The following is a 22778-nucleotide window of genomic DNA, read 5'->3' as shown; positions in this document are numbered from 1 at the left end:
ATAAATATCTAGGTGTCTGGCTAGACTGTAAACTCTCCTTCCAGACTAATAATAAGCATTTCCAATCCAAAATTAAATCTAGAATTGGCTTCCTATTTCGCAACAAAGCCTCCTTCACTCCCACTGCCAAACATACCCTCGTAAAACTGACTATCCTACCGATCCTTGACTTCGGCGATTTCATTTTCAAAATAGCCTCCAACACTCTACACAGCAAACTGGATACAGTCTATCACAGTGCCATCCGTTTTGTCACCAAAGCCCCATATACCACTGCTCTCGTCGGCTGGCCCTTGCTACATATTCGTCGCCAAACCCACTGTCTCCAGGTCATCTATAAGTCTTTGCTAGGCCGCCTTAACTCAGAATACTGGTCACCATAGCAACACCCACCCATAGAACGCGCTCCAGGAAGTATATCTCACTGGTCATCCACAAAACCAACACATCCTTTGGCCGCCTTTCCTTCCAGTTCTCTGCTGCCAATAACTGGAACGAATTGCAAAAATCGCTGAAGTAGGAGACATATCTCCCTCACTAACTTTAAGCATCAGCTATCTGAGCAGCTTACCGATCGCTGCAGCTGTACACAGCCCATCTGTAAATAGCTCATACAACTGCCTACCTCATCCCCATGTTTTATTAACTTTTTTTGCTCTTTTGCACACCAGTATTTCTACTTGCACATCATCATCTGCACATCTATCACTCCAGTGTTAATTTGTAATTACTTCGCTACTAAGGCCTATTTATTGCCTTACCTCCTTACTCCATTTGCACACACTGTATATAGACTTTCTATTGTGTTATTGACTCTACGTTTGTTTATCCCAAGTGTATGTAACTGTTGTTTTTTTGTCGCTTTGCTTTATCTTGGCCAGGTCGCAGTTGTAAATGAGAACTTGTTCTCGACTGGCCTACCTGGTTAAATAAAGGTGAAATACAAAGAAATCTTAACTTTATTAGCAACACCCAAATGTATACTGTCATTAATGCGGTTCTTCAATAATTACACATAATTCTTAATACTGTAGCAAACATTTATATTAAGCAGGACATTCAAACGAGCCTTACAATTATAATCCAAAGTAGTGTGAAATGTACTCATAATCAACCTGGAAATAGAGGTTACTCCCCTGAGTTTTCCCCCATTCACATTCAGAATACATTGTGAAAAACTAAAAGCTTTGCTCACCATTTTTGCTCCAGGCAGATATACTACATCCATAACTTGTGGTTTCCTCATTAGCAGATATACTACATCCATTACTATCGGTTTCCTCATTAGCGGGGAGGTGTTTCTGCAATCAAATTGTGTGCGCATCGCCCTTGTGCCGCAATTTTATTAAACACAGAAAGGGGCCTATATTGGAGACCAAAAGTCGTCTGGCACACTGCTTAGAGTTTCAACAACATGAATAACTTATTTCTAGTCTACAATCATTGATGTTACTACTAAAATAAGACTATTCTTGCTCATTTTTAGACAATTGTCAAATAATTTTAACATTGACGTCAATTGTTGTACAACATCATGGCTACGCTGTTGGCATCACCTTTTACAGTGGATTTCCATTGTTGTGGGCCTTTAATCATCTGACTTTGTTGTTCGCACAGGAGAGATACGGGACTATCGTGGATCCTCTGGGGAGCCTCAACAACCTCATGATGCTGACGAGGCAGAGAAGAGTCTCTCCAGATCAGAACGCCTCAATAAACACCAGCAGAGATCCACAGGGAAGAGAACTCACTGCTGCTCTGACTGTGGGAAGAGATTCACCTCATCAGGCATTACAATTCATCAAAGGATCCACACAGGAGAGAAATCTAATAGCTGTGATCAATGTGGGAAGAGTTTTGGTCAATCTTGCCATCTGACTCAACACCAGAGAACACACACAGGAGAGAAACTTTATAGCTGTGGTCAATGTGGGAAGAGTTTTACTACATCTGGCTATCTGACAGTGCACCAGAGAACACACACAGGAGAGAAACCTTACAGCTGTGATCAATGTGGGAAGAGTTTTACTAAATCCGGCTATCTGACAGTGCACCAGAGAACACACACAGGAGAGAAACCTTTTAGCTGTGATCAATGTGGGATGAGTTTTACTACATCAAGCTCTCTGACTATACACCAGAGAACACACACAGGAGAGAAATCTTATAGCTGTGATCAATGTGGGAAGAGTTTTACTACATCTGGCTCTCTGACAGTGCACCAGAGAACACACACAGGAGAGAAACCTTATAGCTGTAATCAATGTGGGAAGAGTTTTACTACATCTAGCCATCTGACTCCACACCAGAGAACACACACAGGAGAGAAACCTTTTAGCTGTGATCAATGTGGGATGAGTTTTTCTACATCAAGCTCTCTGACTATACACCAGAGAACACACACAGGAGAGAAATCTTATAGTTGTAATCATTGTGAGAAGAGTTTTCCTACATCTAGCCAGCTGACTTCACACCAGAGAACACACACAGGAGAGAAACCTTATAGCTGTGATCAATGTGGGATGAGTTTTACTACATCAAGTCATCTGATTCGACACCAGAGAACACATACAGGAGAGAAACCTCATAGCTGTAATCAATGTGACAAGAGATACTCTAATAAAAGGTGTTTGATCAAACATCAGAAAATGCATACATGAAGAAGTTGTTTCATGATATCAATGAAATGATGTCACAATGTAGAATGTTTTAACATTGTAGTAGGAATATTTTAATGATGTCACAATGTAGAATGTTTTAACATTGTAGTAGGAGTATTTTAATGATGTCACAATGTAGAATGTTTTAACATTTTAGTAGGAGTATTTTAATGATGTCACAATATAGAATGTTTTAACATTGTAGAAGGAGTATTTTAATGATGTTCTACCTTATCCTTTGCCCTGTTCAATTGATTGCAGCATGATATGGATATTAGCCTCAGGGGAAAATCCAGGCTCTGAATTGAAAGAGTATTATTTAACAAAAAGTGACAAACTAAAAAACAGCTGTGTTACACTTACTGGGTTGGTGACCCACTTTAATCAAAATGCAGCACTTCAAAATGTAGCTAGCTGTTTTCTACAAGTTGAAAAAGCTGCTTGTTTTAAAAAAATACATGTAATATGATAATTGTTGCAGATGTTTGTGTGTATACACACATGAAAGCAGTATAATAAATTGGTCTATAATCAATTTTTATTAACAATCGTTCATTCTTAGATGTGCTAACCCAAATGCATGACATTGGGGCCCGATCCAACAACATGCCTATCGAGTGAACCCTGAAAAGAGAGAGAGAAGTAAGGTGGAAAGTTACTACGGATATTGCAGGAGTTGGTTGCTGATTGTCTCAAGGGTGGGCAGTCAGCAAGTTTTGCGTTTAGCCAGTGCGTTGCCATGGGTCACTATTTTGACTGCACGTTTTTCCCTATTGGAGATGGGTTTTGTTTGGGCTCGTTTCAAGGGAAAGAGAGTTCTAGAAGCTAGTTAGTTTTAGGTTTCTTTGTGGGAAAAATAAATATTGTTTTTAATTGTTGTTAGACAGACACCATGTTTATATTGGTGAAGGTGAAGCATTGTAGTTGATTATAATGTGAAATGGAAGTTGTTTTCTGTTGGTGGTGAGCATTCTCTTAAGGTGTTAGTTAGTCTTTGGTTTTTCCATTTATGTTTTGAGGTTGGACTTTAGCACGTCTAGCTCGTTAGCACGTAGGACACACTGATTGGTGTCACCCTGTTAGTCAGTATTTGTTACACCTGTGCTGGCTTGTCCATCTCGTTAGTGGGAAGGTGTTTCACCTGAGCAGGTCCAGGTTATATTTAAGAGTGTCTGGCCCAGTGCCTCAGTTGTCTTGATAGATGTGGAGAGTCAACACCTTTAGTTGCGTTACCTTTTTGGTTTGGTTCCTGTCTTAAAGTTTGGTGTGGGTTTTTCTTTTGTTTGCCTCTTCTTGGCAGATTTAGTGGGTCTCATGGTGGGTGTCTTTTAGGTCCCAGTTGTTGTTACTAGTCAATTTTCAGTGGACACTGAGAGCAAAACTGCAACATTATGTTATAATACTTTTATTGCATCAAATGGTTGTTTTATGCAACAGAATAGAGGGTTCTTGGAACTATTGTGTCTGTGTGTTCTACTGAGGATGGGCCTCTGGGAGAAAACACTGACAGGAGATTTACAATGTCTTTTGGGTGATTAAAACCTATAGAGACCTTATTCCAGAGCATGAGTTAATGTTTCTGTTCTATATGGTACCAGGGAGAGATGACCCCAGGGCCATTAATAACTAATGCATCTATCATTTCATGTCCAACCTGTATTTTTTTTAGTCAAGTTTATGAATAGTTTTCGATAAATAGTTGTATATTCAATATGGCGCCGGGCAGATTGCTTGAGTAGTTGGGCACTATTTCCATTATGTAAGCACGATTTGTGCCGCTAAATATGCACATTTTCGATCAAACTCTATATGGATTGTGTAATATGATGTTACAGGAGTGTCATCTGAAGGATTCTGAGAAGGTTAGTGAAAAAATTAATATATTTTGGCGATGATTACGTTATCGCTCTCTTTGGCTTGAATCAATGGTCGGGTAACGTTTGCATATGTGGTATGCTAATATAACGATTTATTGTGTTTTCGCCTACCAGTCTCCCTCACATTACACTTCATTTCAACCAGTAGAGAATGTGAAACGCTTTATTGAAAAGCTCATTGTCCAAGTGTAATAAATACAAGTTCAATCTGTCCTTCAATGCACATCTGTTGTGCATTATAAAAACAGAGGAAGAAAGAGGAGGTGGAGAGAGAGGTGTAAAAGACAGAAAGGGAAAGAGGTAAGCAAATAGGAGCAGGGAAGGCAGCACATGATTAATGAATCACAGTGCTACCTAAATATTCTCTCAGTTCATCACAATTACATAACAGTGTCTAGTTGGCCCAAAGGTTATCTTAAAAGCAGGTGAGGTGGCGATGATGGGACTAGCGGTTGGCATCCTCTCACATCAAAACATATCTGCAGACGAGAGACAGATGGAGAGAGAGAGCATGTTTAAGCCTTGTGTTTTAATTTTTTATTCTAACATTGTTAGTCATCAATCAGGAGGTGAAATGCAAAACTGCAAAACTGACCTGGGATCATTAACTCTGGGACTACTGCATCTCTCTGTATTTCAATGTAAAGTATCTCTTTAATAATACTTCCTGTATAATATAAACTGACCTGGGATCATTAACTCTGGGACTACTGCATCTATCTGTATTTCAATGTAAAGCATTTCTTTAATAATACTTCCTGTTGACCTGACCAAGTGACCTCTCACCTCTGATCATGCTGTGTCCTCTATGTAGCCAGTTCAGATGCAGGAGGGGTTCACCGACACAGCTGATATAACCTAGAGGATTTAGGGAGAAGGGGAGAGAGGGATGAAGTGAAGGAGAGAGACTGTTATTGAGAAAATAAGGTAGTTAAAGCCACAGTGTTCAACAGGAATCTGTGTGTGGCCTCACCTGGTGTCCACACCACACTAAGTGGCTGCAGAGTACTTTATGCTGAAAAACATGAACGGACCCACAAGGACAAACAATTATAGCGTAATTATAGAAATAATTAAGTGTCTTACTATTCTCCATGGTTGGCCCTCTTGCCTATTCTTTGAAGGTGGAAGGAGCCACAGTTAAAGGGAGAGAAACTGTGAATTGAATAACTGCAGTTGACATAGCCAAGTAAATGGAAGAATACTCTTATTGCAATGTGAATGGCTCTTAAACGAGCCTTTGGTTGTGCATAGTGTAGTCTATGGTGTTGCCAGGGAACAGCACCCTCTTAAAAGAGCCTTTGGTTGTGCATAGTGTAGTCTATGGTGTTACCAGGGAACAGCACCCTCTTTGAAGAAGTAGGAGGTGAAGATCTCCTGCACACGGATTGCCTCTCTTGCTGCGTTGTTGGACACCGTCCTTGAAACATCCTGCTGAGCAGCAGACTCCTCCTCTGGGACACGGCGGCGAGCTGCAGATCCCCTCCTGGTCCTCGTGTCCATCCTCATGAAGTTACGCAGGACACAGGTAGCCTTCACACATCTGTATTCCTCCAAGAGGCAGTCCCAGATGACCCTGGTCACCCAACCTTGCAGTGCCCTACACGGCAACTGTAGGCAATCGTTTTGAAGGAATCTCCTGTTACAAGGTATCTTTAGGAATATGGAAGACAATGTAATTATTAGACTTTTACATCAACAGGTCATTGTGGATTACTAAAGTATAATATCCCTGATAACAAATCATGATAACATTGGATTGATAGATGCATGGGCAGACATATGTACATGTGTAGCATGTGACAATAACAGGATCATTTAAAAAAAAAAAAAAAAAAATTATTTCACCTTTATTTAACCAGGTAGGCTAGTTGAGAACAAGTTCTCATTTGCAACTGCGACCTGGCCAAGATAAAGCATAGCAGTGTGAACAGACAACAACACAGAGTTACACATGGAGTAAACAATAGACAAGTCAATAACATGGTAGAAAAAAGAGAATCTATATACAATGTGTGCAAAAGGCATGAGGTAGGCAATAAATCGAATAATTACAATTTAGCAGATTAACACTGGAGTGATAAATCATCAGATGATCATGTGCAAGAAGAGATACTGGTGTGCAAAAGAGCAGAAAAGTAAATAAATAAAAGCAGTATGGGGGTGAGGTAGGTAAATTGGGTGGGTAGTTTACAGATGGACTATGTACAGCTGCAGCGATCGGTTAGCTGCTCGGATAGCAGATTTTTAAAGTTGTTGAGGGAGATAAAAGTCTCCAACTTCAGAGATTTTTGCAATTCGTTCCAGTCGCAGGCAGCAGAGAACTGGAAGGAAAGGCGTCCAAATGAGGTTTTGGCTTTAGGGATGATCAGTGAGATACACCTGCTGGAGCGCGTGCTACGGGTGGGTGTAGCCATCGTGACCAGTGAACTGAGATAAGGCGGCACTTTGCCTAGCATAGCCTTGTAGATGACCTGGAGCCAGTGGGTCTGACGACGAACATGTAGCGAGGGCCAGCCGACTAGGGCATACAGGTCGCAGTGGTGGGTCGTATAAGGTGCTTTAGTAACAAAACGGATGGCACTGTGATAAACTGCATCCAGTTTGCTGAGTAGAGTATTGGAAGCTATTTTGTAGATGACATCGCCGAAGTCGAGGATCGGTAGGATAGTCAGTTTTACTAGGGTAAGTTTGGCGGCGTGAGTGAAGGAGGCTTTGTTCCGGAATAGAAAGCCGACTCTAGATTTGATTTTGGATTGGAGATGTTTGATATGAGTCTGGAAGGAGAGTTTGCAGTCTAGCCAGACACCTAGGTACTTATAGATGTCCACATATTCTAGGTCGGAACCGTCCAGGGTGGTGATGCTAGTCGGGCGTGCGGGTGCAGGCAGCGAACGGTTGAAAAGCATGCATTTGGTTTTACTAGCGTGTAAGAGCAGTTGGAGGCCACGGAAGGAGTGTTGTATGGCATTGAAGCTCGTTTGGAGGTTAGATAGCACAGTGTCCAGGGAAGGGCCGGAAGTATACAGAATGGTGTCGTCTGCGTAGAGGTGGATCAGGGAATCGCCCGCAGCAAGAGCAACATCATTGATGTATACAGAGAAAAGAGTCGGCCCGAGAATTGAACCCTGTGGTACCCCCATAGAGACTGCCAGAGGACCGGACAACATGCCCTCCGATTTGACACACTGAACTCTGTCTGCAAAGTAGTTGGTGAACCAGGCAAGGCAGTCATTAGAAAAACCGAGGCTATTGAGTCTGCCAATAAGAATATGGTGATTGACAGAGTCGAAAGCCTTGGCCAGGTCGATGAAGACGGCTGCACAGTAATGTCTTTTATCGATGGCGGTTATGATATCGTTTAGTACCTTGAGCGTGGCTGAGGTGCACCCGTGACCGGCTCGGAAACCGGATTGCACAGCGGAGAAGGTACGGTGGGATTCGAGATGGTCAGTGATCTGTTTGTTGACTTGGCTTTCGAAGACCTTAGCTAGGCAGGGCAGGATGGATATAGGTCTGTAACAGTTTGGGTCCAGGGTGTCTCCGTCTTTGAAGAGGGGGATGACAGCGGCAGCTTTCCAATCCTTGGGGATCTCAGATGATACGAAGGAGAGGTTGAACAGGCTGGTAATAGGGGGTGCGACAATGGCGGCGGACAGTTTCAGAAATAGGGGGCCCAGATTGTCAAGCCCAGCTGATTTGTATGGGTCCAGGTTTTCCAGCTCTTTCAGAACATCTGCTATCTGGATATGGGTAAAGGAGAAGCTGGGGAGGCTTGGGCGAGTAGCAGCGGGGGGGGGGCGGGGCTGTTGGCCAAGGTTGGAGTCGCCAGGTGGAAGGCATGGCCAGCCATTGAGAAATGTTTGTTGAAGTTTTCGATTATCACGGACTTATCAGTGGTGACTGTGTTATCTAGCCTCAGTGCAGTGGGCAGCTGGGAGGAGGTGCTCTTGTTTTCCATGGGCTTTACAGTATCCCAGAACTTTTTGGAGTTAGAGCTACAGGATGCAAATTTCTGCTTGAAAAAGCTGGCCTTTGCTTTCCTGGCTGACTGCGTGTATTGGTTGCTGACTTCCCTGAACAGTTGCATATCACGGGGGCTCTTCGATGCTATTGCAGTTCGCCACAGGATGTTTTTGTGCTGGTCGAGGGCAGTCAGGTCTGGAGTGAACCAAGGGCTATATCTGTTCTTGGTTCTGCATTTTTTGAGCGGAGCATGCTTGTCTAATATGGTGAGGAAGTAACTTTTAAAGAATGACCAGGCATCCTCAACTGACGGGATGAGGTCAATATCCTTCCAGGATACCCGGGCCAGGTCGATTAGAAAGGCCTGCTCGCAGAAGTGTTTCAGGGAGCGTTTGACAGTGATGAGGGGTGGTCGTTTGACCGTGGACCCGTGGCGGATACAGGCAATGAGGCAGTGATCGCTGAGATCTTGATTGAAGACAGCAGAGGTGTATTTGGAGGGCAAGTTGGTCAGGATGATGTCTATTAGGGTGCCCATGTTTACGGATTTAGGGTTGTACCTGGTGGGTTCCTTGATGATTTGTGTGATATTGAGGGCATCAAGCTTAGATTGTAGGACTGCCGGGGTGTTAAGCATATCCCAGTTTAGGTCACCTAACAGAACAAACTCTGAAGCTAGATGGGGAGCGATCAATTCACAGATGGTGTCCAGGGCACAGCTGGGAGCTGAGGGGGGTCGGTAGCAGGCGGCAACAGTGAGAGACTTATTTCTGGAGAGATTAATTTTTAAAATTAGAAGTTCGAACTGTTTGGGCATAGACTTGGAAAGTATGACAGAACTTTGCAGGCTATCTCTGCAGTAGATTGCAACTCCTCCCCCTTTGGCAGTTCTATCTTGATGGAAAGTGTTATAGTTGGGTATGGAAATCTCAGAGTTCATATCAAGGATGACATCACAAATGAATACATAAATACCACTTGAAGCTTGATAATGAGTTGATCATTTGAATCAGCTGTGCAGTGCTGAGGCAAAAACAACAATGTGCCCCTCTTTGAGTCCTCAGGACTGAGAACCACTGCTCTTCATTGGGACCTCTTCATATGTAGACTGGCTTTCATAGCGCTCTTTATCTGAGGACAGAAAACCTCACAAGAAACACACTTCATTATAGTCAAATTACACCACACTGAATATTATGTTACTATTATCTCCGTCCTCACTTCTAGGGACAGGAACTACACAAAAGTACCTTCCCTATCCAGAATAGCCTCCTCTCTCACTGACAGTTGGGGCTGCTATCCTTTCACCCTCCTCCATGGCTGTTAGCTAGCTACCTACAAATGCATTTGGAGTTTGTTTTTTACAGTGATAAATAGATAGCTAGCTAATATGAAGTTAAGTAGCTGGTGATTGTTTTATTCACTTAGCTATCTATCTATAAAGTATTTGAAGTTGGTTAGATAGCTAGCTAGCCAACTAGCTAGCTCATTTAGCAGCTCATTTGAATTAGCCTGCACTGTAGCTAGTTAGCTAATAATACATCGTTGTTTCTTTACATTTCCAAAATCTATTTACTTACTTGAATAGGTTCTCCCAGCCATGTGGACAACTGGAAACAGGGCAGCAAAGTTTGTCACCAGAGCGTTTTAGAGGATATTACTATTGAACTATGTACCCATTTAATAACCAGACCTTCATACAAACTTGCTCTGCTGAATTCTTGACGGAGTCACAACGGCCGGCCTAAGCGGCATCTGCTGACTGGACGCAGGTGAGGAAAATGTACATTTTATTTTCAGACAACAAGTTAACTCTTGGGTATTCTCTAGGGATTCTTGAGACATCCCTACCCTAAACCCTAACCTTAACCCCTAACTTAACCATTTTAAAAGTCAACTTCAACGGGCTACGGACGTCCCAAAGATGTATCGCTACCTGAAAATACATGATCTAAGTGATTGATAGTTAGTATTCAGCAGTCATAAAGCCTTATTTACTTTAATAAACTACTAAAATAGTGATTTTGTCAGACAGCAGCTCTACACTTTATTGACTGACTGATCCATTCATCCTTCCATCCCTCCTCAGCCTTCCTCTCCTCTGAAGACCCAGTGAGGGTAGAGCTCAGTCAGAGAGCTGTTGAGGGACTGGTTAGGAAGAACACTTCTACAGCCAGAGGTGAGAGGTCACACATGGTTTAGATGGTAAATATTTTTGTCCCCTTAGTGGTTCATTACGTAAGCAAAAGGGAATATGTTCCATCATCTATGTTTATTTACGTTAGTGCAAATTGTATTGGTGTAATTTCTCACCCCTTTTGGCTGTATGAAAGTTTATTTCCCCTCAGGCACACACATTTGTTCTTTGATATTATGAAGGTAATTTGTGTAAAATGTACTTTTCCCCACTCATTCACCCCATCTCTTTACATTGCTTATTTATATTCAGTGGCCTGACTGCATCCAGACTATGTCAAAGGCCCATCCCGGTAGATCTGAACCGAATGCAGCTTGGAGTGATCAAATGAAGAAGGCACATTTAGGTGCCAGGTGTAACTGAGGCCATAGATGCTCCACATCCATTACTTTGAATGTTTTATATAATATGACTAAATGTGTTTCTTTCTGTGTTGCAGGGGCAGTCAAGAAATGGAACGGCAAGGCCACAGAACATGACATAAGCAGAGCTGTGGGAGACCACCTCAAGCCCTTGGTAGAGCCGGGGGTGGTGTTTACCACTCCACCAGCAGAGCTGTGAGAGACCACCTCAAGCCCCCGGCCGGGGGTGGTGTTTAACACTCCACCACGCCTTCAGCAGGCTGGAAAAGTGGGATTGATACTGTTTTTCATACTAAGATGGACCAAGAGTCTGTTGATAGGTCAGTCATTGGGTTCATTTGTTGAAATCAAATCAAGTTTTATTTATACAGTACATTTCAGACATGGATGCAACATAATGGCTTCACAGGAGAAAACAATGAAAATAAACAAAAATATTTGGTACACAACAAACAGAAGATTAACAACTGAAAGACCAATGAGCATTCTAAGGAAATGCCATTGATTAAAACACTAATTGGATGCAATATCCAACCCAAAATATAAGCTTGTTTTTTAGGAGGGGTTCTCAAAGACACTATGGGGGTGTCACTGAAAGTTGACTAGTAACAACAACTGGGACATAAAAGACACCACCCATGAGTCCCACTAAATCTGCCCAAGAAGAGGGAAACAAAAGAAAAACCCACACCAAACTTAAAGACAGGAAGACCCAGTCCCCAATTCTCTAGTACATTTGGATTGGCACATCTGAACATGAACCCTGATATTCTAAAAGAAGGGCAACAGCGTCAATATAATTATACCCGAAAATTGTCAGTTGATTGCATAAATAATTATGATTACTAAATGTTACATGAATTGGAAATATGAAATATCAAAACCAAATGTTTGTTCATATGTATTGTATGTATAATATATAACAAAGTAATATGTATAAATCACTGATATCGATTAGGGGGGAAATCAGGATGTACGTGATGTTGAAACGAACAACTAAAAAAACAAATGGAAATGGGAGATATATTTTAACTCACTGGTTAGAGGACAACCTGCAGAAGACAGTCAGCTACATTTGGGAGTGATGCATTTACATTTAGGGGTCTCTAAACAAAGGAACGCAACACTTATTTGTCATCACTCATCGATATCACGTTGAAATCAATTGTGCGAGAGGGAGATGAGGTTGCACGTCCTGTTAAAACTAACAGCTCAATAACCACACGGAATCTAGGAATAATGTGTACATCCCTGGTTAGAGGACAATTTGTAGAAAACAGTTGGCTACATTTAGAAGTGTTGCATTTTGATTCAAGTGGGTCAACAACATGGTGTAACACAGCTCTTTTTGTGTCAGTACTGTTTATGTGATTTAACAAAAAGTGACTCTTTCAATTCAGAGCCTGGATTTTTCCCAAGGCTAATATCATATCATAAAATATCGCTGAAATCAATTGAATTCGGGTTCTACATTGTGAAACTCCTTAAAATACTCATACTACAATGTTAAAACATTCTACATTGTGACATCATTAAAATACTCATACTACAATGTTAAAACATTCTACATTGTGACATCAAAATACTCATACTACAATGTTAAAACATTCTACATTTGACATCATTAAAATTAATTCATTAATTCATTGATATCACAAAATAACTCATTCATGTATGTATTTTCTGATGTTTGATCAGAGATCTTTTATCAGAGTATCTCTTGTCACACTGATCATAGCTATAAGATTTCTCTCCTGTGTGTGTTCTCTGGTGTAGAGTCAGATTGCCAGATGTAGTAAAACTCTTCCCACATTGATCACAGCTGTAAGGTTTCTCTCCTGTGTGTGTTCTCTGGTGTGATGTCAGCTGGTCAGATCGACCAAAACTCTTCCCACATTGACCACAGCTATAAGGTTTCTCTCCTGTGTGTATTCTCTGGTGTAGAGTCAGATTGCTAGATTGACCAAAACTCTTCCCACATTGATCACAGCTATAAGGTTTCTCTCCTGTGTGTGTTCTCTGGTGTCGAATCAGATGGTTTGATGCAGTAAAACTCATTCCACATTGACCACAGCTATAAGGTTTTTCTCCTGTGTGTATTCTCTGGTGTACTGTCAGACTGCTAGATGTAGTAAAACTCATCCCACATTGATCACAGCTATAAGATTTCTCTCCTGTGTGTGTTCTCTGGTGTACTGTCAGATGGCTTGATGTAGTAAAACTCTTCCCACATTGATCACAGCTATAAGGTATCTCTCCTGTGTGTACTCGCTGGTGTATTTGAAGTTCTGATGAAGATTTGCAACCTTTCCCACAGTCAGAGCAGCAATGAGATTTCTTCCCTGTGGGTCTCTGCTGGTGTTTCTGGAGGAGTTCTGATGTGGAGAGATTCTTCTCTGCCTTGTCAGCATCATGAGGTTGTTGAGGCTTCCCAGAGGATCCACGATAGTTCAGTATCTCTCCTGTGTGAACAACAAAGTCAGACAGATGATTTAAGGCCCACAACAGCGGTAATCCAATTTGTAAGTCGCTCTGGATAAGAGCGTCTGCTAAATGACTTAAATGTAAATGTAAATGTAAAAGGTCATGCCAACAGCATAGCCATGATGTTGTACAACAATTGATGTCTGTAATGAATGTTAAAATTATTTGACAATTGTCTTAAAAGGAGCAAGAATAGTCATATTTGGTCTTGTTTTCACATTAGTAGTAACATCTAAGATTGTAGAATATAAATAAGTTAATCATGTTGTTGAAACTCTAAGCAGTGTGCCAGATGACTTTTGGTCTCCAATACATGCCCCTTTCTGTGTTTAATAAAATTGCGGCACGAAGGAGATGCACATGCAATTTGGTTGTAGAAACTCCTCCCTGCTAATGAGGAAACCACTAGTTATAGATGTAGTATATCTGCTAATGAGGAAACCACTAGTTATGGATGTAGTATATCTGCTAATGAGGAAACCACTAGTTATGGATGTAGTATATCTGCTAATGAGGAAACCACTAGTTATGGATGTAGTATATCTGGTAATGAGGAAACCGCTAGTTATGGATGTAGTATATCTGGTAATGAGGAAACCGCTAGTTATGGATGTAGTGTATCTGGTAATGAGGAAACCACTAGTTATGGATGTAGTGTATCTGGTAATGAGGAAACCACTAGTTATGGATGTAGTGTATCTGGTAATGAGGAAACCGCTAGTTATGGATGTAGTATATCTGGTAATGAGGAAACCGCTAGTTATGGATGTAGTATATCTGGTAATGAGGAAACCGCTAGTTATGGATGTAGTATATCTGGTAATGAGGACACCACTAGTTATGGATGTAGTATATCTGGTAATGAGGACACCACTAGTTATGGATGTAGTATATCTGGTAATGAGGACACCACTAGTTATGGATGTAGTATATCTGGTAATGAGGACACCACTAGTTATGGATGTAGTATATCTGGTAATGAGGACACCACTAGTTATGGATGTAGTATATCTGGTAATGAGGAAACCACTAGTTATGGATGTAGTATATCTGGTAATGAGGAAACCACTAGTTATGGATGTAGTATATCTGGTAATGAGGAAACCACTAGTTATGGATGTAGTGTATCTGGTAATGAGGAAACCACTAGTTATGGATGTAGTATATCTGGTAATGAGGAAACCACTAGTTATGGATGTAGTATATTTGCCAGGAGCAAAAATGGCAAGCAAAGATTTTAGTTTTTCACAATGTATTCTGAATGTGAAAGGGGGAAAACTCAGGGGAGTAACCTCCATTTCCAGGTTGCTTATGAGTACATTTCACACTACTTTGGATTATAATTGTAAGGCTCGTTTGAATGTCCTGCTTAATATAATGTTTGTGTCATCATCGCAAATCAACCGCTTTCTATTTAAAAAACACTTCAACCAGTAAAATGCTCTTTGTCTTTTCCATCAACCTGACAATGAGGGTTTGTACACTGTTTGCCAAATTGGCCCATAACTTCACCTAACAACAAATATACCTGTAATGAACGAAGAAGTAGACCTACTGTAGGACCCATAACATTACCTAACAATAACATAGACCTACTGTAGGACCCATAACAATAACAGACCTACTGTAGGACCCATAACTTCACCTAACAACAACATAACAATACTGTAGGACCCATAACTTCACCTAACATAGACCTACTCTAGGACCCATAACATCACCAAACAACAAATAAAGGAAAATAGCTCTGTGTGTTGTACAATAGCCTATCCATCAAGGAACAGTTCTCTACACATTATGAGCAAAGTATCTCTGTGTCCAAACAGACTAACGAGACTCTACAGTAAATCAAGCAAACAATAACATTATAAACAATTTGTTAGGGATGTTGGATCCAACGTGGAGCACGGCATAACTGTCTTTACCAGAGTAATGAATGAAGAAGCACTTTGGTTGTTGTTGCATGTCGTGATGTTTGTCATTTGACTGTCTTTCAGAAAATGATTTCCTAGATCAGCTGATGATAGTTGAACATGTGACTAACTAAACAGCTACAGTATTAAGATTTATGTGTAATTATTGAAGAATCACAATGACAGTATCCATTTAGGTGTTGTCAATAAAGTTAAGATTATTTTTTTTTTTTATTTCTTATTTCACCTTTATTTAACCAGGTAGGCCAGTTGAGAACAAGTTCTCATTTACAACTGCGACTTGGCCAAGATAAAGCAAAGCAGTGGGACAAAAACAACACAGATTTACACGTGGGATAAACAAACGTACAGTCAATAACACAATAGAAAAATCTATATACAGTGTGTGCAAATGGAGTTAGGAGGTAAGGCAATAAATAGGCCATAGTAGCAAAGTAACTACAATTTAGCAAATTAACACTGGAGTGATAGATGTGCAGATGATGTGCAAGTAGAAATACTGGTGTGCAAAAGAGCAAAAAAGTAAATAAAAACATGGGGATGAGGTAGGCAGTTGGATGGGCTATTTACAGATGGGCTGTGTACAGCTGCAGCGATCGGTAAGCTGCTCAGATAGCTGATGCTTAAAGTTCGTGAGGGAGATATAAGTCTCCAACTTCAGCGATTTTTGCAATTCGTTCCAGTCACTGGCAGCAGAGAACTGGCAGGAAAGGTGGCCAAAGGAGGTGTTGCTATGCTGATCAGCGAGCTGAGATAATGGGGGACTTTACCTAGCAAAGACTTATAGATGACCTGGAGCCAGTGGGTTTGGCAATGAATATGTAGCGAGGGATAGCTGACAAGAGCATACAGTTCACAGTGGTGGGTGGTATATGGGGCATTGGTGACAAAACGGATGGCACTGTGAAGGACTGCATCCAGTTTGCTGAGTAGAGCGTTGGAGGCTATTTTGTAAATGACATCGCCGAAGTCAAGGATCGGTAGGATAGTCCGTTTTACGAGGGTAGGTTTGGCAGCGTGAGTGAAGGAGGCTTTGTTTGCGAAATAGGAAGCCGGTTCTAGATTTAATTTTGGATTGGAGAAGCTAAATATTAGTCTGGAAGGAGAGATTATAGTTGTCCACATATTCTAAGTCAGAACCGTCCAGAGTGATGCTAGTCGGGCTGGTGTGGGCAGCGATCGGTTGTTGATTGATCGGTTGTTCTTACCGGCTGTTGAGTCGAACGCCTTGGCCAGGTCGATGAAGACGGCTGCACAGTACTGTCTTGTATCGATGGTGGATATGATATCGTTTAGTACCTTGAGCGTGGCTGATGTGACCAGCTCGGAAACCGGGATAGTCAGAACATCAACATGTGAGCGCCTGGGGACACACAGGGCCTGGGGTAACCTCTACATCACCCGAGGAACAGAGGAGTAGGATGATGGTACGGCTAAAGGCTATCAGAACTGGTCGTCTAGTGCGTTGTGAACAGAGAATAAAGGGAGCAGATTTCTGGGCGTGGTAGGATAGATTCAAGGCATAATGTACAGACAGGGGTATGGTAGGGTGTGAGAACAGTGGAGGTAAACCTAGGCATTGAGTGATGATAAGAGAGGTTGCATCTCTGGAGGCACCAGTTATGATAGGTGAGATCACCGCATGTGTGGGAGGTGGGACAAAAGAGTTCTCTGAGGCATGACTCGGGGCTCCACAGTCAAATAAAACAATGATAACTAACCTAAACAACAGTATTTAAGGCATAGTTACATTAGAGAGAGACATAAAATGAGACATAAAGCAATCACAGGTGTTGATTGTGAGAGCTAGCTAAGACAACAACGGGTAAGACAACAGTTAATCAGCTAAGACAACAGCAACAGGTAAAATGGCGATGAATGGGCAGAGAGGGTCAGTTAACTACACACAGGGCCGAGTTCGAGGTTGGGGCTGACAGAAACAAAATAAACAAAATGGAGACCCGTGATTAATGAACAGTCCAGCAGGCATCAGCTATGTAGCCAAGTGATTATAGGGTCCAGTGAACAGCAATATATGAACCAGGGAAGCCGTTAGGTAGTCATTACTACGCTAGCCGGGAGATGCGCCTGGCTCGAGGCTAACTGGTGCTAGCTTCCGGACAAGGGCGTTAGCCACTGTAGCCAATCCGGTGCAAAGGTCCAGAACTTACGGCAGGAATCTGGTGATGTAGTGGCTTCTAGTCGTCTTAGTGAAGAGTCTGGGAGGCATCAGCTGTGTAGCCGAGTGATCATAGGGTCCACTGAGCAGGCCGGGAGATGGGCCTGGCTCAAGGCTAGCTTCAGGTCTGGGCCACTCGTTGGCAGCTAGCTAGCTGCGATTATCCGGTGTAATGGTCCAGAGCATACGGCAGGAATACGGTGATGTAGTGGAGAAAAACAGTCCGATATGCTCAGGGTTGATATCGCGCTGTGTAGACTGGCAGGTATTATCCAGGCTAAAAGCGGCTGGTGTCTGAGTTAAAAAGGTAAAGGCTGCTAGCAGTGGCTAACAATGACTAAATAACTAGTAGCTAATTAGCTGGTTAGCTTCTGATGGCTAGCTACTGATGGAGGTTCTAGCTATAAGGTCTAAAAAAAAATAGCAGATTCGTATCATAATGGGTGAGGCGGGTTGCCGGAAGGTATGTTTAATTTAAAAAAGATTTAAATATATTGCAATATATACAAAAAAAGCAACAAAAAAAACCCATTTAAAACAAACACGTCTTAATGCTACGCCATCTTGGATTACAAGATGACTCTGTTAAAAACCATTGGATTTAGCAAACTCTGAAATGATTTAGTATTTCTGTGCCCATAAACTGTTTTCCCAGCATAACATAGGGAGCCACTAAATTATATATAGTTCGAGTGCATTTCAGAATACAAAAAAACTGTCCGACAGCAAGATCCCTTATTTAAGTTGAAGTTCATCATATGACAAGCGTAACGCTATGACTATAACTACTGTTCCCTGAAGGAGGGAAACTAGGTACAACATACTATCAAATCCACATGTTATGACTATAACTACTGTTCCCTGAAGGAGGGAAACTAGGTACAACATACTATTAAATCCACGCCTCGCTGGAAGCACCACCGTCCACAGGTGATGAGAGTGAGGCTTGGATTTATTCCTTAAAATGTAATGCCGCTCTTCACCAACCCAGGAAAGGGCGGGAACAAACAGGTGTTGTACCTCGAATCCCTCCTTAAGGGAAGAGTAATTATAATCAAAGTTACACTCCCTTTCAGTCAGTCAACTTCCGTACAACATACTATGGAGAAATAGATTAATTCCCTATGCCGACCCAAACGAATACTCAATGAAACGAGCCATGGCAGATCACCCAGACCTTACCCCGCAAGATGCATCAGTTTTGTCAATTTATTAATTGTCTTTTGTTTGAAACACTCCTGTCAATGTTGAGTAAGGATGCACACCTAATTGCCCATATAGAAGTAGGGCTAGTCTACCTGGCCTGCCCACAAATGTAGGCCTATAAATGTGCCCATTTGGGGATGTCTAATAGTATTTCTCATTGTCTTAACGCTGCACCACTAATGAGTTGTGGAGCTTCTCAAAGTAATTCTTCTTCACATCCAAACAGCAAGTAAACAAAGTCTAATCAAAATCAATTGCAAGTGACAATAGTTCCTCAAAGTATTTTCATAAAATATTTCCAGCTCTCGCCCTTTCGATAACCACTCAGGAGAAAAGGGAAAAATGTAATGCTCTGATCCAGTGGAAATGTCATAAAATACCTGATTACTGTCCAGAACTCACTGGAGCAGGAAACTGGGGGACTAGAATATTTTATACAATGTTGCAAGCTTGCTCCCTGAGTTTCCTGACCCAGTTGATAGTTGATACAATGTTTCAAGTTTGTTGTAGACAGGCCATGTGCAGCCAGTGTGATTTGTAGGATATTTATTTTTATCAGGATATTTTCTACCTGCAGAATGCCATGTTTTTATTTTTTGGCCTTATGTAGGCTATCTTTACATAGTTGGCAATGGCAATAAAAGTTACTTTTAGATTTGTATAATTTTCATTTAGATTTTGATAGAATGTAGATTAATCACAGACAATCATTTTGAGATACTATTATAATTCAAATGAAACTGTTCCATGAAAATGTGCATTTGAAAATCATTACTGGCACACAGATTGGTAAAAATGGTCAGATACATTGGCACTCCAACTGGAAAAGGTTGCCGACTGCTGGTGTAGTCTATTACTGAAAATTTCAGGAGCAGAACGGCAGAATTTACGAAGTCCAGCAGCAGAGGGGGGCTCCCTCTGGTCGGGTTGTGTTGACGACCGGCTCCCTCTGGTCGGGTTGTGTTGACGACCGGCTCCCTCTGGTCGGGTTGTGTTGACGACCGGCTCCCTCTGGTCGGGTTGTGTTGACGACCGGCTCCCTCTGGTCGGGTTGTGTTGACGACCGGCTCCCTCTGGTCGGGTTGTGTTGACGACCGGCTCCCTCTGGTCGGGTTGTGTTGACGACCGGCTCCCTCTGGTCGGGTTGTGTTGACGACCGGCTCCCTCTGGTCGGGTTGTGTTGACGACCGGCTCCCTCTGGTCGGGTTGTGTTGACGACCGGCTCCCTCTGGTCGGGTTGTGTTGACGACCGGCTCCCTCTGGTCGGGTTGTGTTGACGACCGGCTCCCTCTGGTCGGGTTGTGTTGACGACCGGCTCCCTCTGGTCGGGTTGTGTTGACGACCGGCTCCCTCTGGTCGGGTTGTGTTGACGACCGGCTCCCTCTGGTCGGGTTGTGTTGACGACCGGCTCCCTCTGGTCGGGTTGTGTTGACGACCGGCTCCCTCTGGTCGGGTTGTGTTGACGACCGGCTCCCTCTGGTCGGGTTGTGTTGACGACCGGCTCCCTCTGGTCGGGTTGTGTTGACGACCGGCTCCCTCTAGTTATGACTTCGAGTCATTTGTGTGTCTTAATTATTTGATCCAACAGAATGCTTAAAGCACCAGACAAATTCAGTACGTATATTTGATTTTATAAAAACACATGGGGCGATTGGTAGAAAGAACAGATGACTCTTGGTTGACCAAGATGTATTTTAGTTGGGGACAGCACTAGAACATGATTTTGGGGCTCCTGAGTGGCGCAGCGGACACTGCATCTCAGTGCTTGAGGCGCCACTACAGACACCCTGGATCAAATCCAGACTGTATCACAACCGGCCGTGATTGGGAGTCCCATGGGGCGGCGCACAATTGGCCCAGCATCGTCCGGGGTAGGCAGTCATTGTAAATAAGAATTTGTTCTTAACTGACTTAACTGAAATAAAGGTTACACTTAAATAAATTTAAAAAACAGTGTTTCATGATAAACCATTTTTTACAAATCCGTCAAGGCACCAACTTTGTGAAGGGTTTAAAACAAAGGTTTCAAACCAATTCATGAATGTAATTGAATCTAGGTATGTCTTGCCTTTAATGTAAAGGCATGAAAAAAAATTGGCTGAATATTACACAATGACTTATCAACAGCTCTAATAATTTGCCTTCACAGGAAATCTTCACTGGCAATTCTAGAATATACGATATAGCCTAGAAACCTGGTTAAACTATCAATATGACATCATGGATGAATACTAGAATATACTATATATCCTAGATACCTGGTTAAACTATCATTATGACATCATGGAGGAATTCTAGAATATACTATATAGCCTAGAAACCTGGTTAAACTATCATTATGACATCATGGATGAATTCTAGAATATACTATATATCCTAGAAACCTGGTTAAACTATCATTATGACATCATGGAGGAATTCTAGAATATAATATATAGCCTAGAAACCTGGTTAAACTATCATTATGACATCATGCATGGCCAGTCCTTGTATTCATAGTGTAGTGAATTCGTGGGGTAGCCCTGAGCTGGACTCAAACCTGGGTCCAGTGACTGTCAAGCCAACACCTTATAACTGTTACACCAAGATGTCTGAACTTCTTGACGAGGTCGCTGGGTAATGAGTTAGGGTTGCTACAATAGCTTTCTCTATGAATTTGAGAGTGGTTACATTTCTCCAGCCCCATCCCTCAGCTGTTTACCAAACCAAGTCTCTTGGCAGCCATTTTGTTGCTGTTTAAATACTAGGTTGTCTCTTTAAAAAAGCCACACATCAATCAACCAATCTGAAGTTGAAACAATAACAAAGCAGTCATTCCACCACTGTTTTGGTAATAAGATGATGATGGGCCTGGAGACATTTAACTACTCTCAAATTCATAGACATACCTATGGATGCAAGGACTGACCATCCATGATATCAACATTATAGTTTTAACCATGTTGAGGCTATACAGTGTTGATTTACATTGTTTCTAAACATTGGAGTAAAAAAAGCTTATTTGGGATTCTGATGGGGTACAACAATTTAACTAAGCTCATGAGGCATGTGTTATATTCTCCAAGAATCAATGGCTATTGCAGATTTCCCTTTTAACACCAAACATCAGTTCAACAACTGCAGAGTTTGTACCTCTGTTTTTAAGACAGTACTTACCAGTGGTAATCACGGCCCGGTTTCTCAAAACCATCTTATGGCTAAGTTCATCTTTAGAACCACTGGATGCCTTAACTTGCGTTTGGGAAATCGAGCCCAGATATTCAGTTTCTTCCTCCTCTTCTTCCGATTTGACCGTATTCTCCCCCTCCTCCGCTTTCACTTCAAAAACTGAATCCTCCTCATCTTTTACTGTAACACCCTCCTCCTCTTTCACTCTGAACGCCTCTTCTTTCACTGTAACGTCTTCCTCTTCTTTCACTGAAACGTCTTTCTCTTCTTCTTTCAGGGTAACAACCTCACCCTCTACTTGTTTTTGTATTGTAACATCCTTCTCTTCCTCCTCCTCTTTGATGAGAGCTTCTTTCTCCGTCCAACAGACCGTCTCTTCTTCAGCAGGAAGAGAGTAATTTAGTGAACTCGTGGTCTGAGATGTTAGCTAGCTAGGCTAATGCTAACTTAACCAGCCCGCTAGCTGAATAATAACAACAGCACCGTAAATATGAAATTAAATAGGATAACTAACCAACTAGACGACAGACAAGGGTTTAAAATACAGTGGCTAATATACACTAAAGCGTCTAAAGAGCTTTATTGGTTCGGCTATTTTGGCTAGCAAGCTACCGAGGTGGCGGACTAACTGTTGCTGCTGCTGAAAGAAGCGTTCCGTCCACTAGATTATACGTCACACTAACAGCATTGCGTTCCGTCCACTAGATTATACGTCACACTAACAGCATTGCCTTAAAATCGCACA

At 42.0% G+C, this 22778-nt stretch overlaps 2 protein-coding genes across 3 annotated transcripts in view; one reads left to right on the top strand and one right to left on the bottom strand.

The window, feature by feature from the left end:
* The window catches only part of LOC129842372 (zinc finger protein 180-like), an 18686-nt gene extending 7280 nt beyond the window's left edge, over positions 1-11406 (top strand). Inside the window, exon 2 of one of the 2 annotated variants that reach the window (XM_055910911.1) lies at positions 11140-11406. In XM_055910911.1, the coding sequence (XP_055766886.1) occupies positions 11140-11261 (122 nt within the window). In that variant the 3' untranslated portion in view covers positions 11262-11406. Of the gene's footprint in view, positions 1-1617; positions 3196-11139 lie in introns of those variants that run through there. The other variant, XM_055910910.1, reaches the window with a different exon arrangement.
* On the bottom strand, positions 11396-22778 carry LOC129842386 (zinc finger protein 239-like). Its single transcript, XM_055910931.1, has 2 exons — positions 22022-22778; positions 11396-13524 (listed from the first exon to the last, which is right to left on the bottom strand). The coding sequence occupies exons 1-2, from the start codon at positions 22053-22055 to the stop codon at positions 12731-12733; spliced, it is 828 nt and encodes a 275-aa protein (XP_055766906.1). The 5' UTR covers positions 22056-22778; the 3' UTR covers positions 11396-12730.

Source organism: Salvelinus fontinalis, unplaced genomic scaffold (genome assembly GCF_029448725.1).
Source record: "Salvelinus fontinalis isolate EN_2023a unplaced genomic scaffold, ASM2944872v1 scaffold_0036, whole genome shotgun sequence".
In the NCBI taxonomy this organism is placed as follows: Eukaryota; Metazoa; Chordata; class Actinopteri; order Salmoniformes; family Salmonidae; genus Salvelinus; species Salvelinus fontinalis.
Note: the sequence above shows the minus strand (reverse complement) of the source record. Positions and strands in the feature narration are given on the sequence as shown.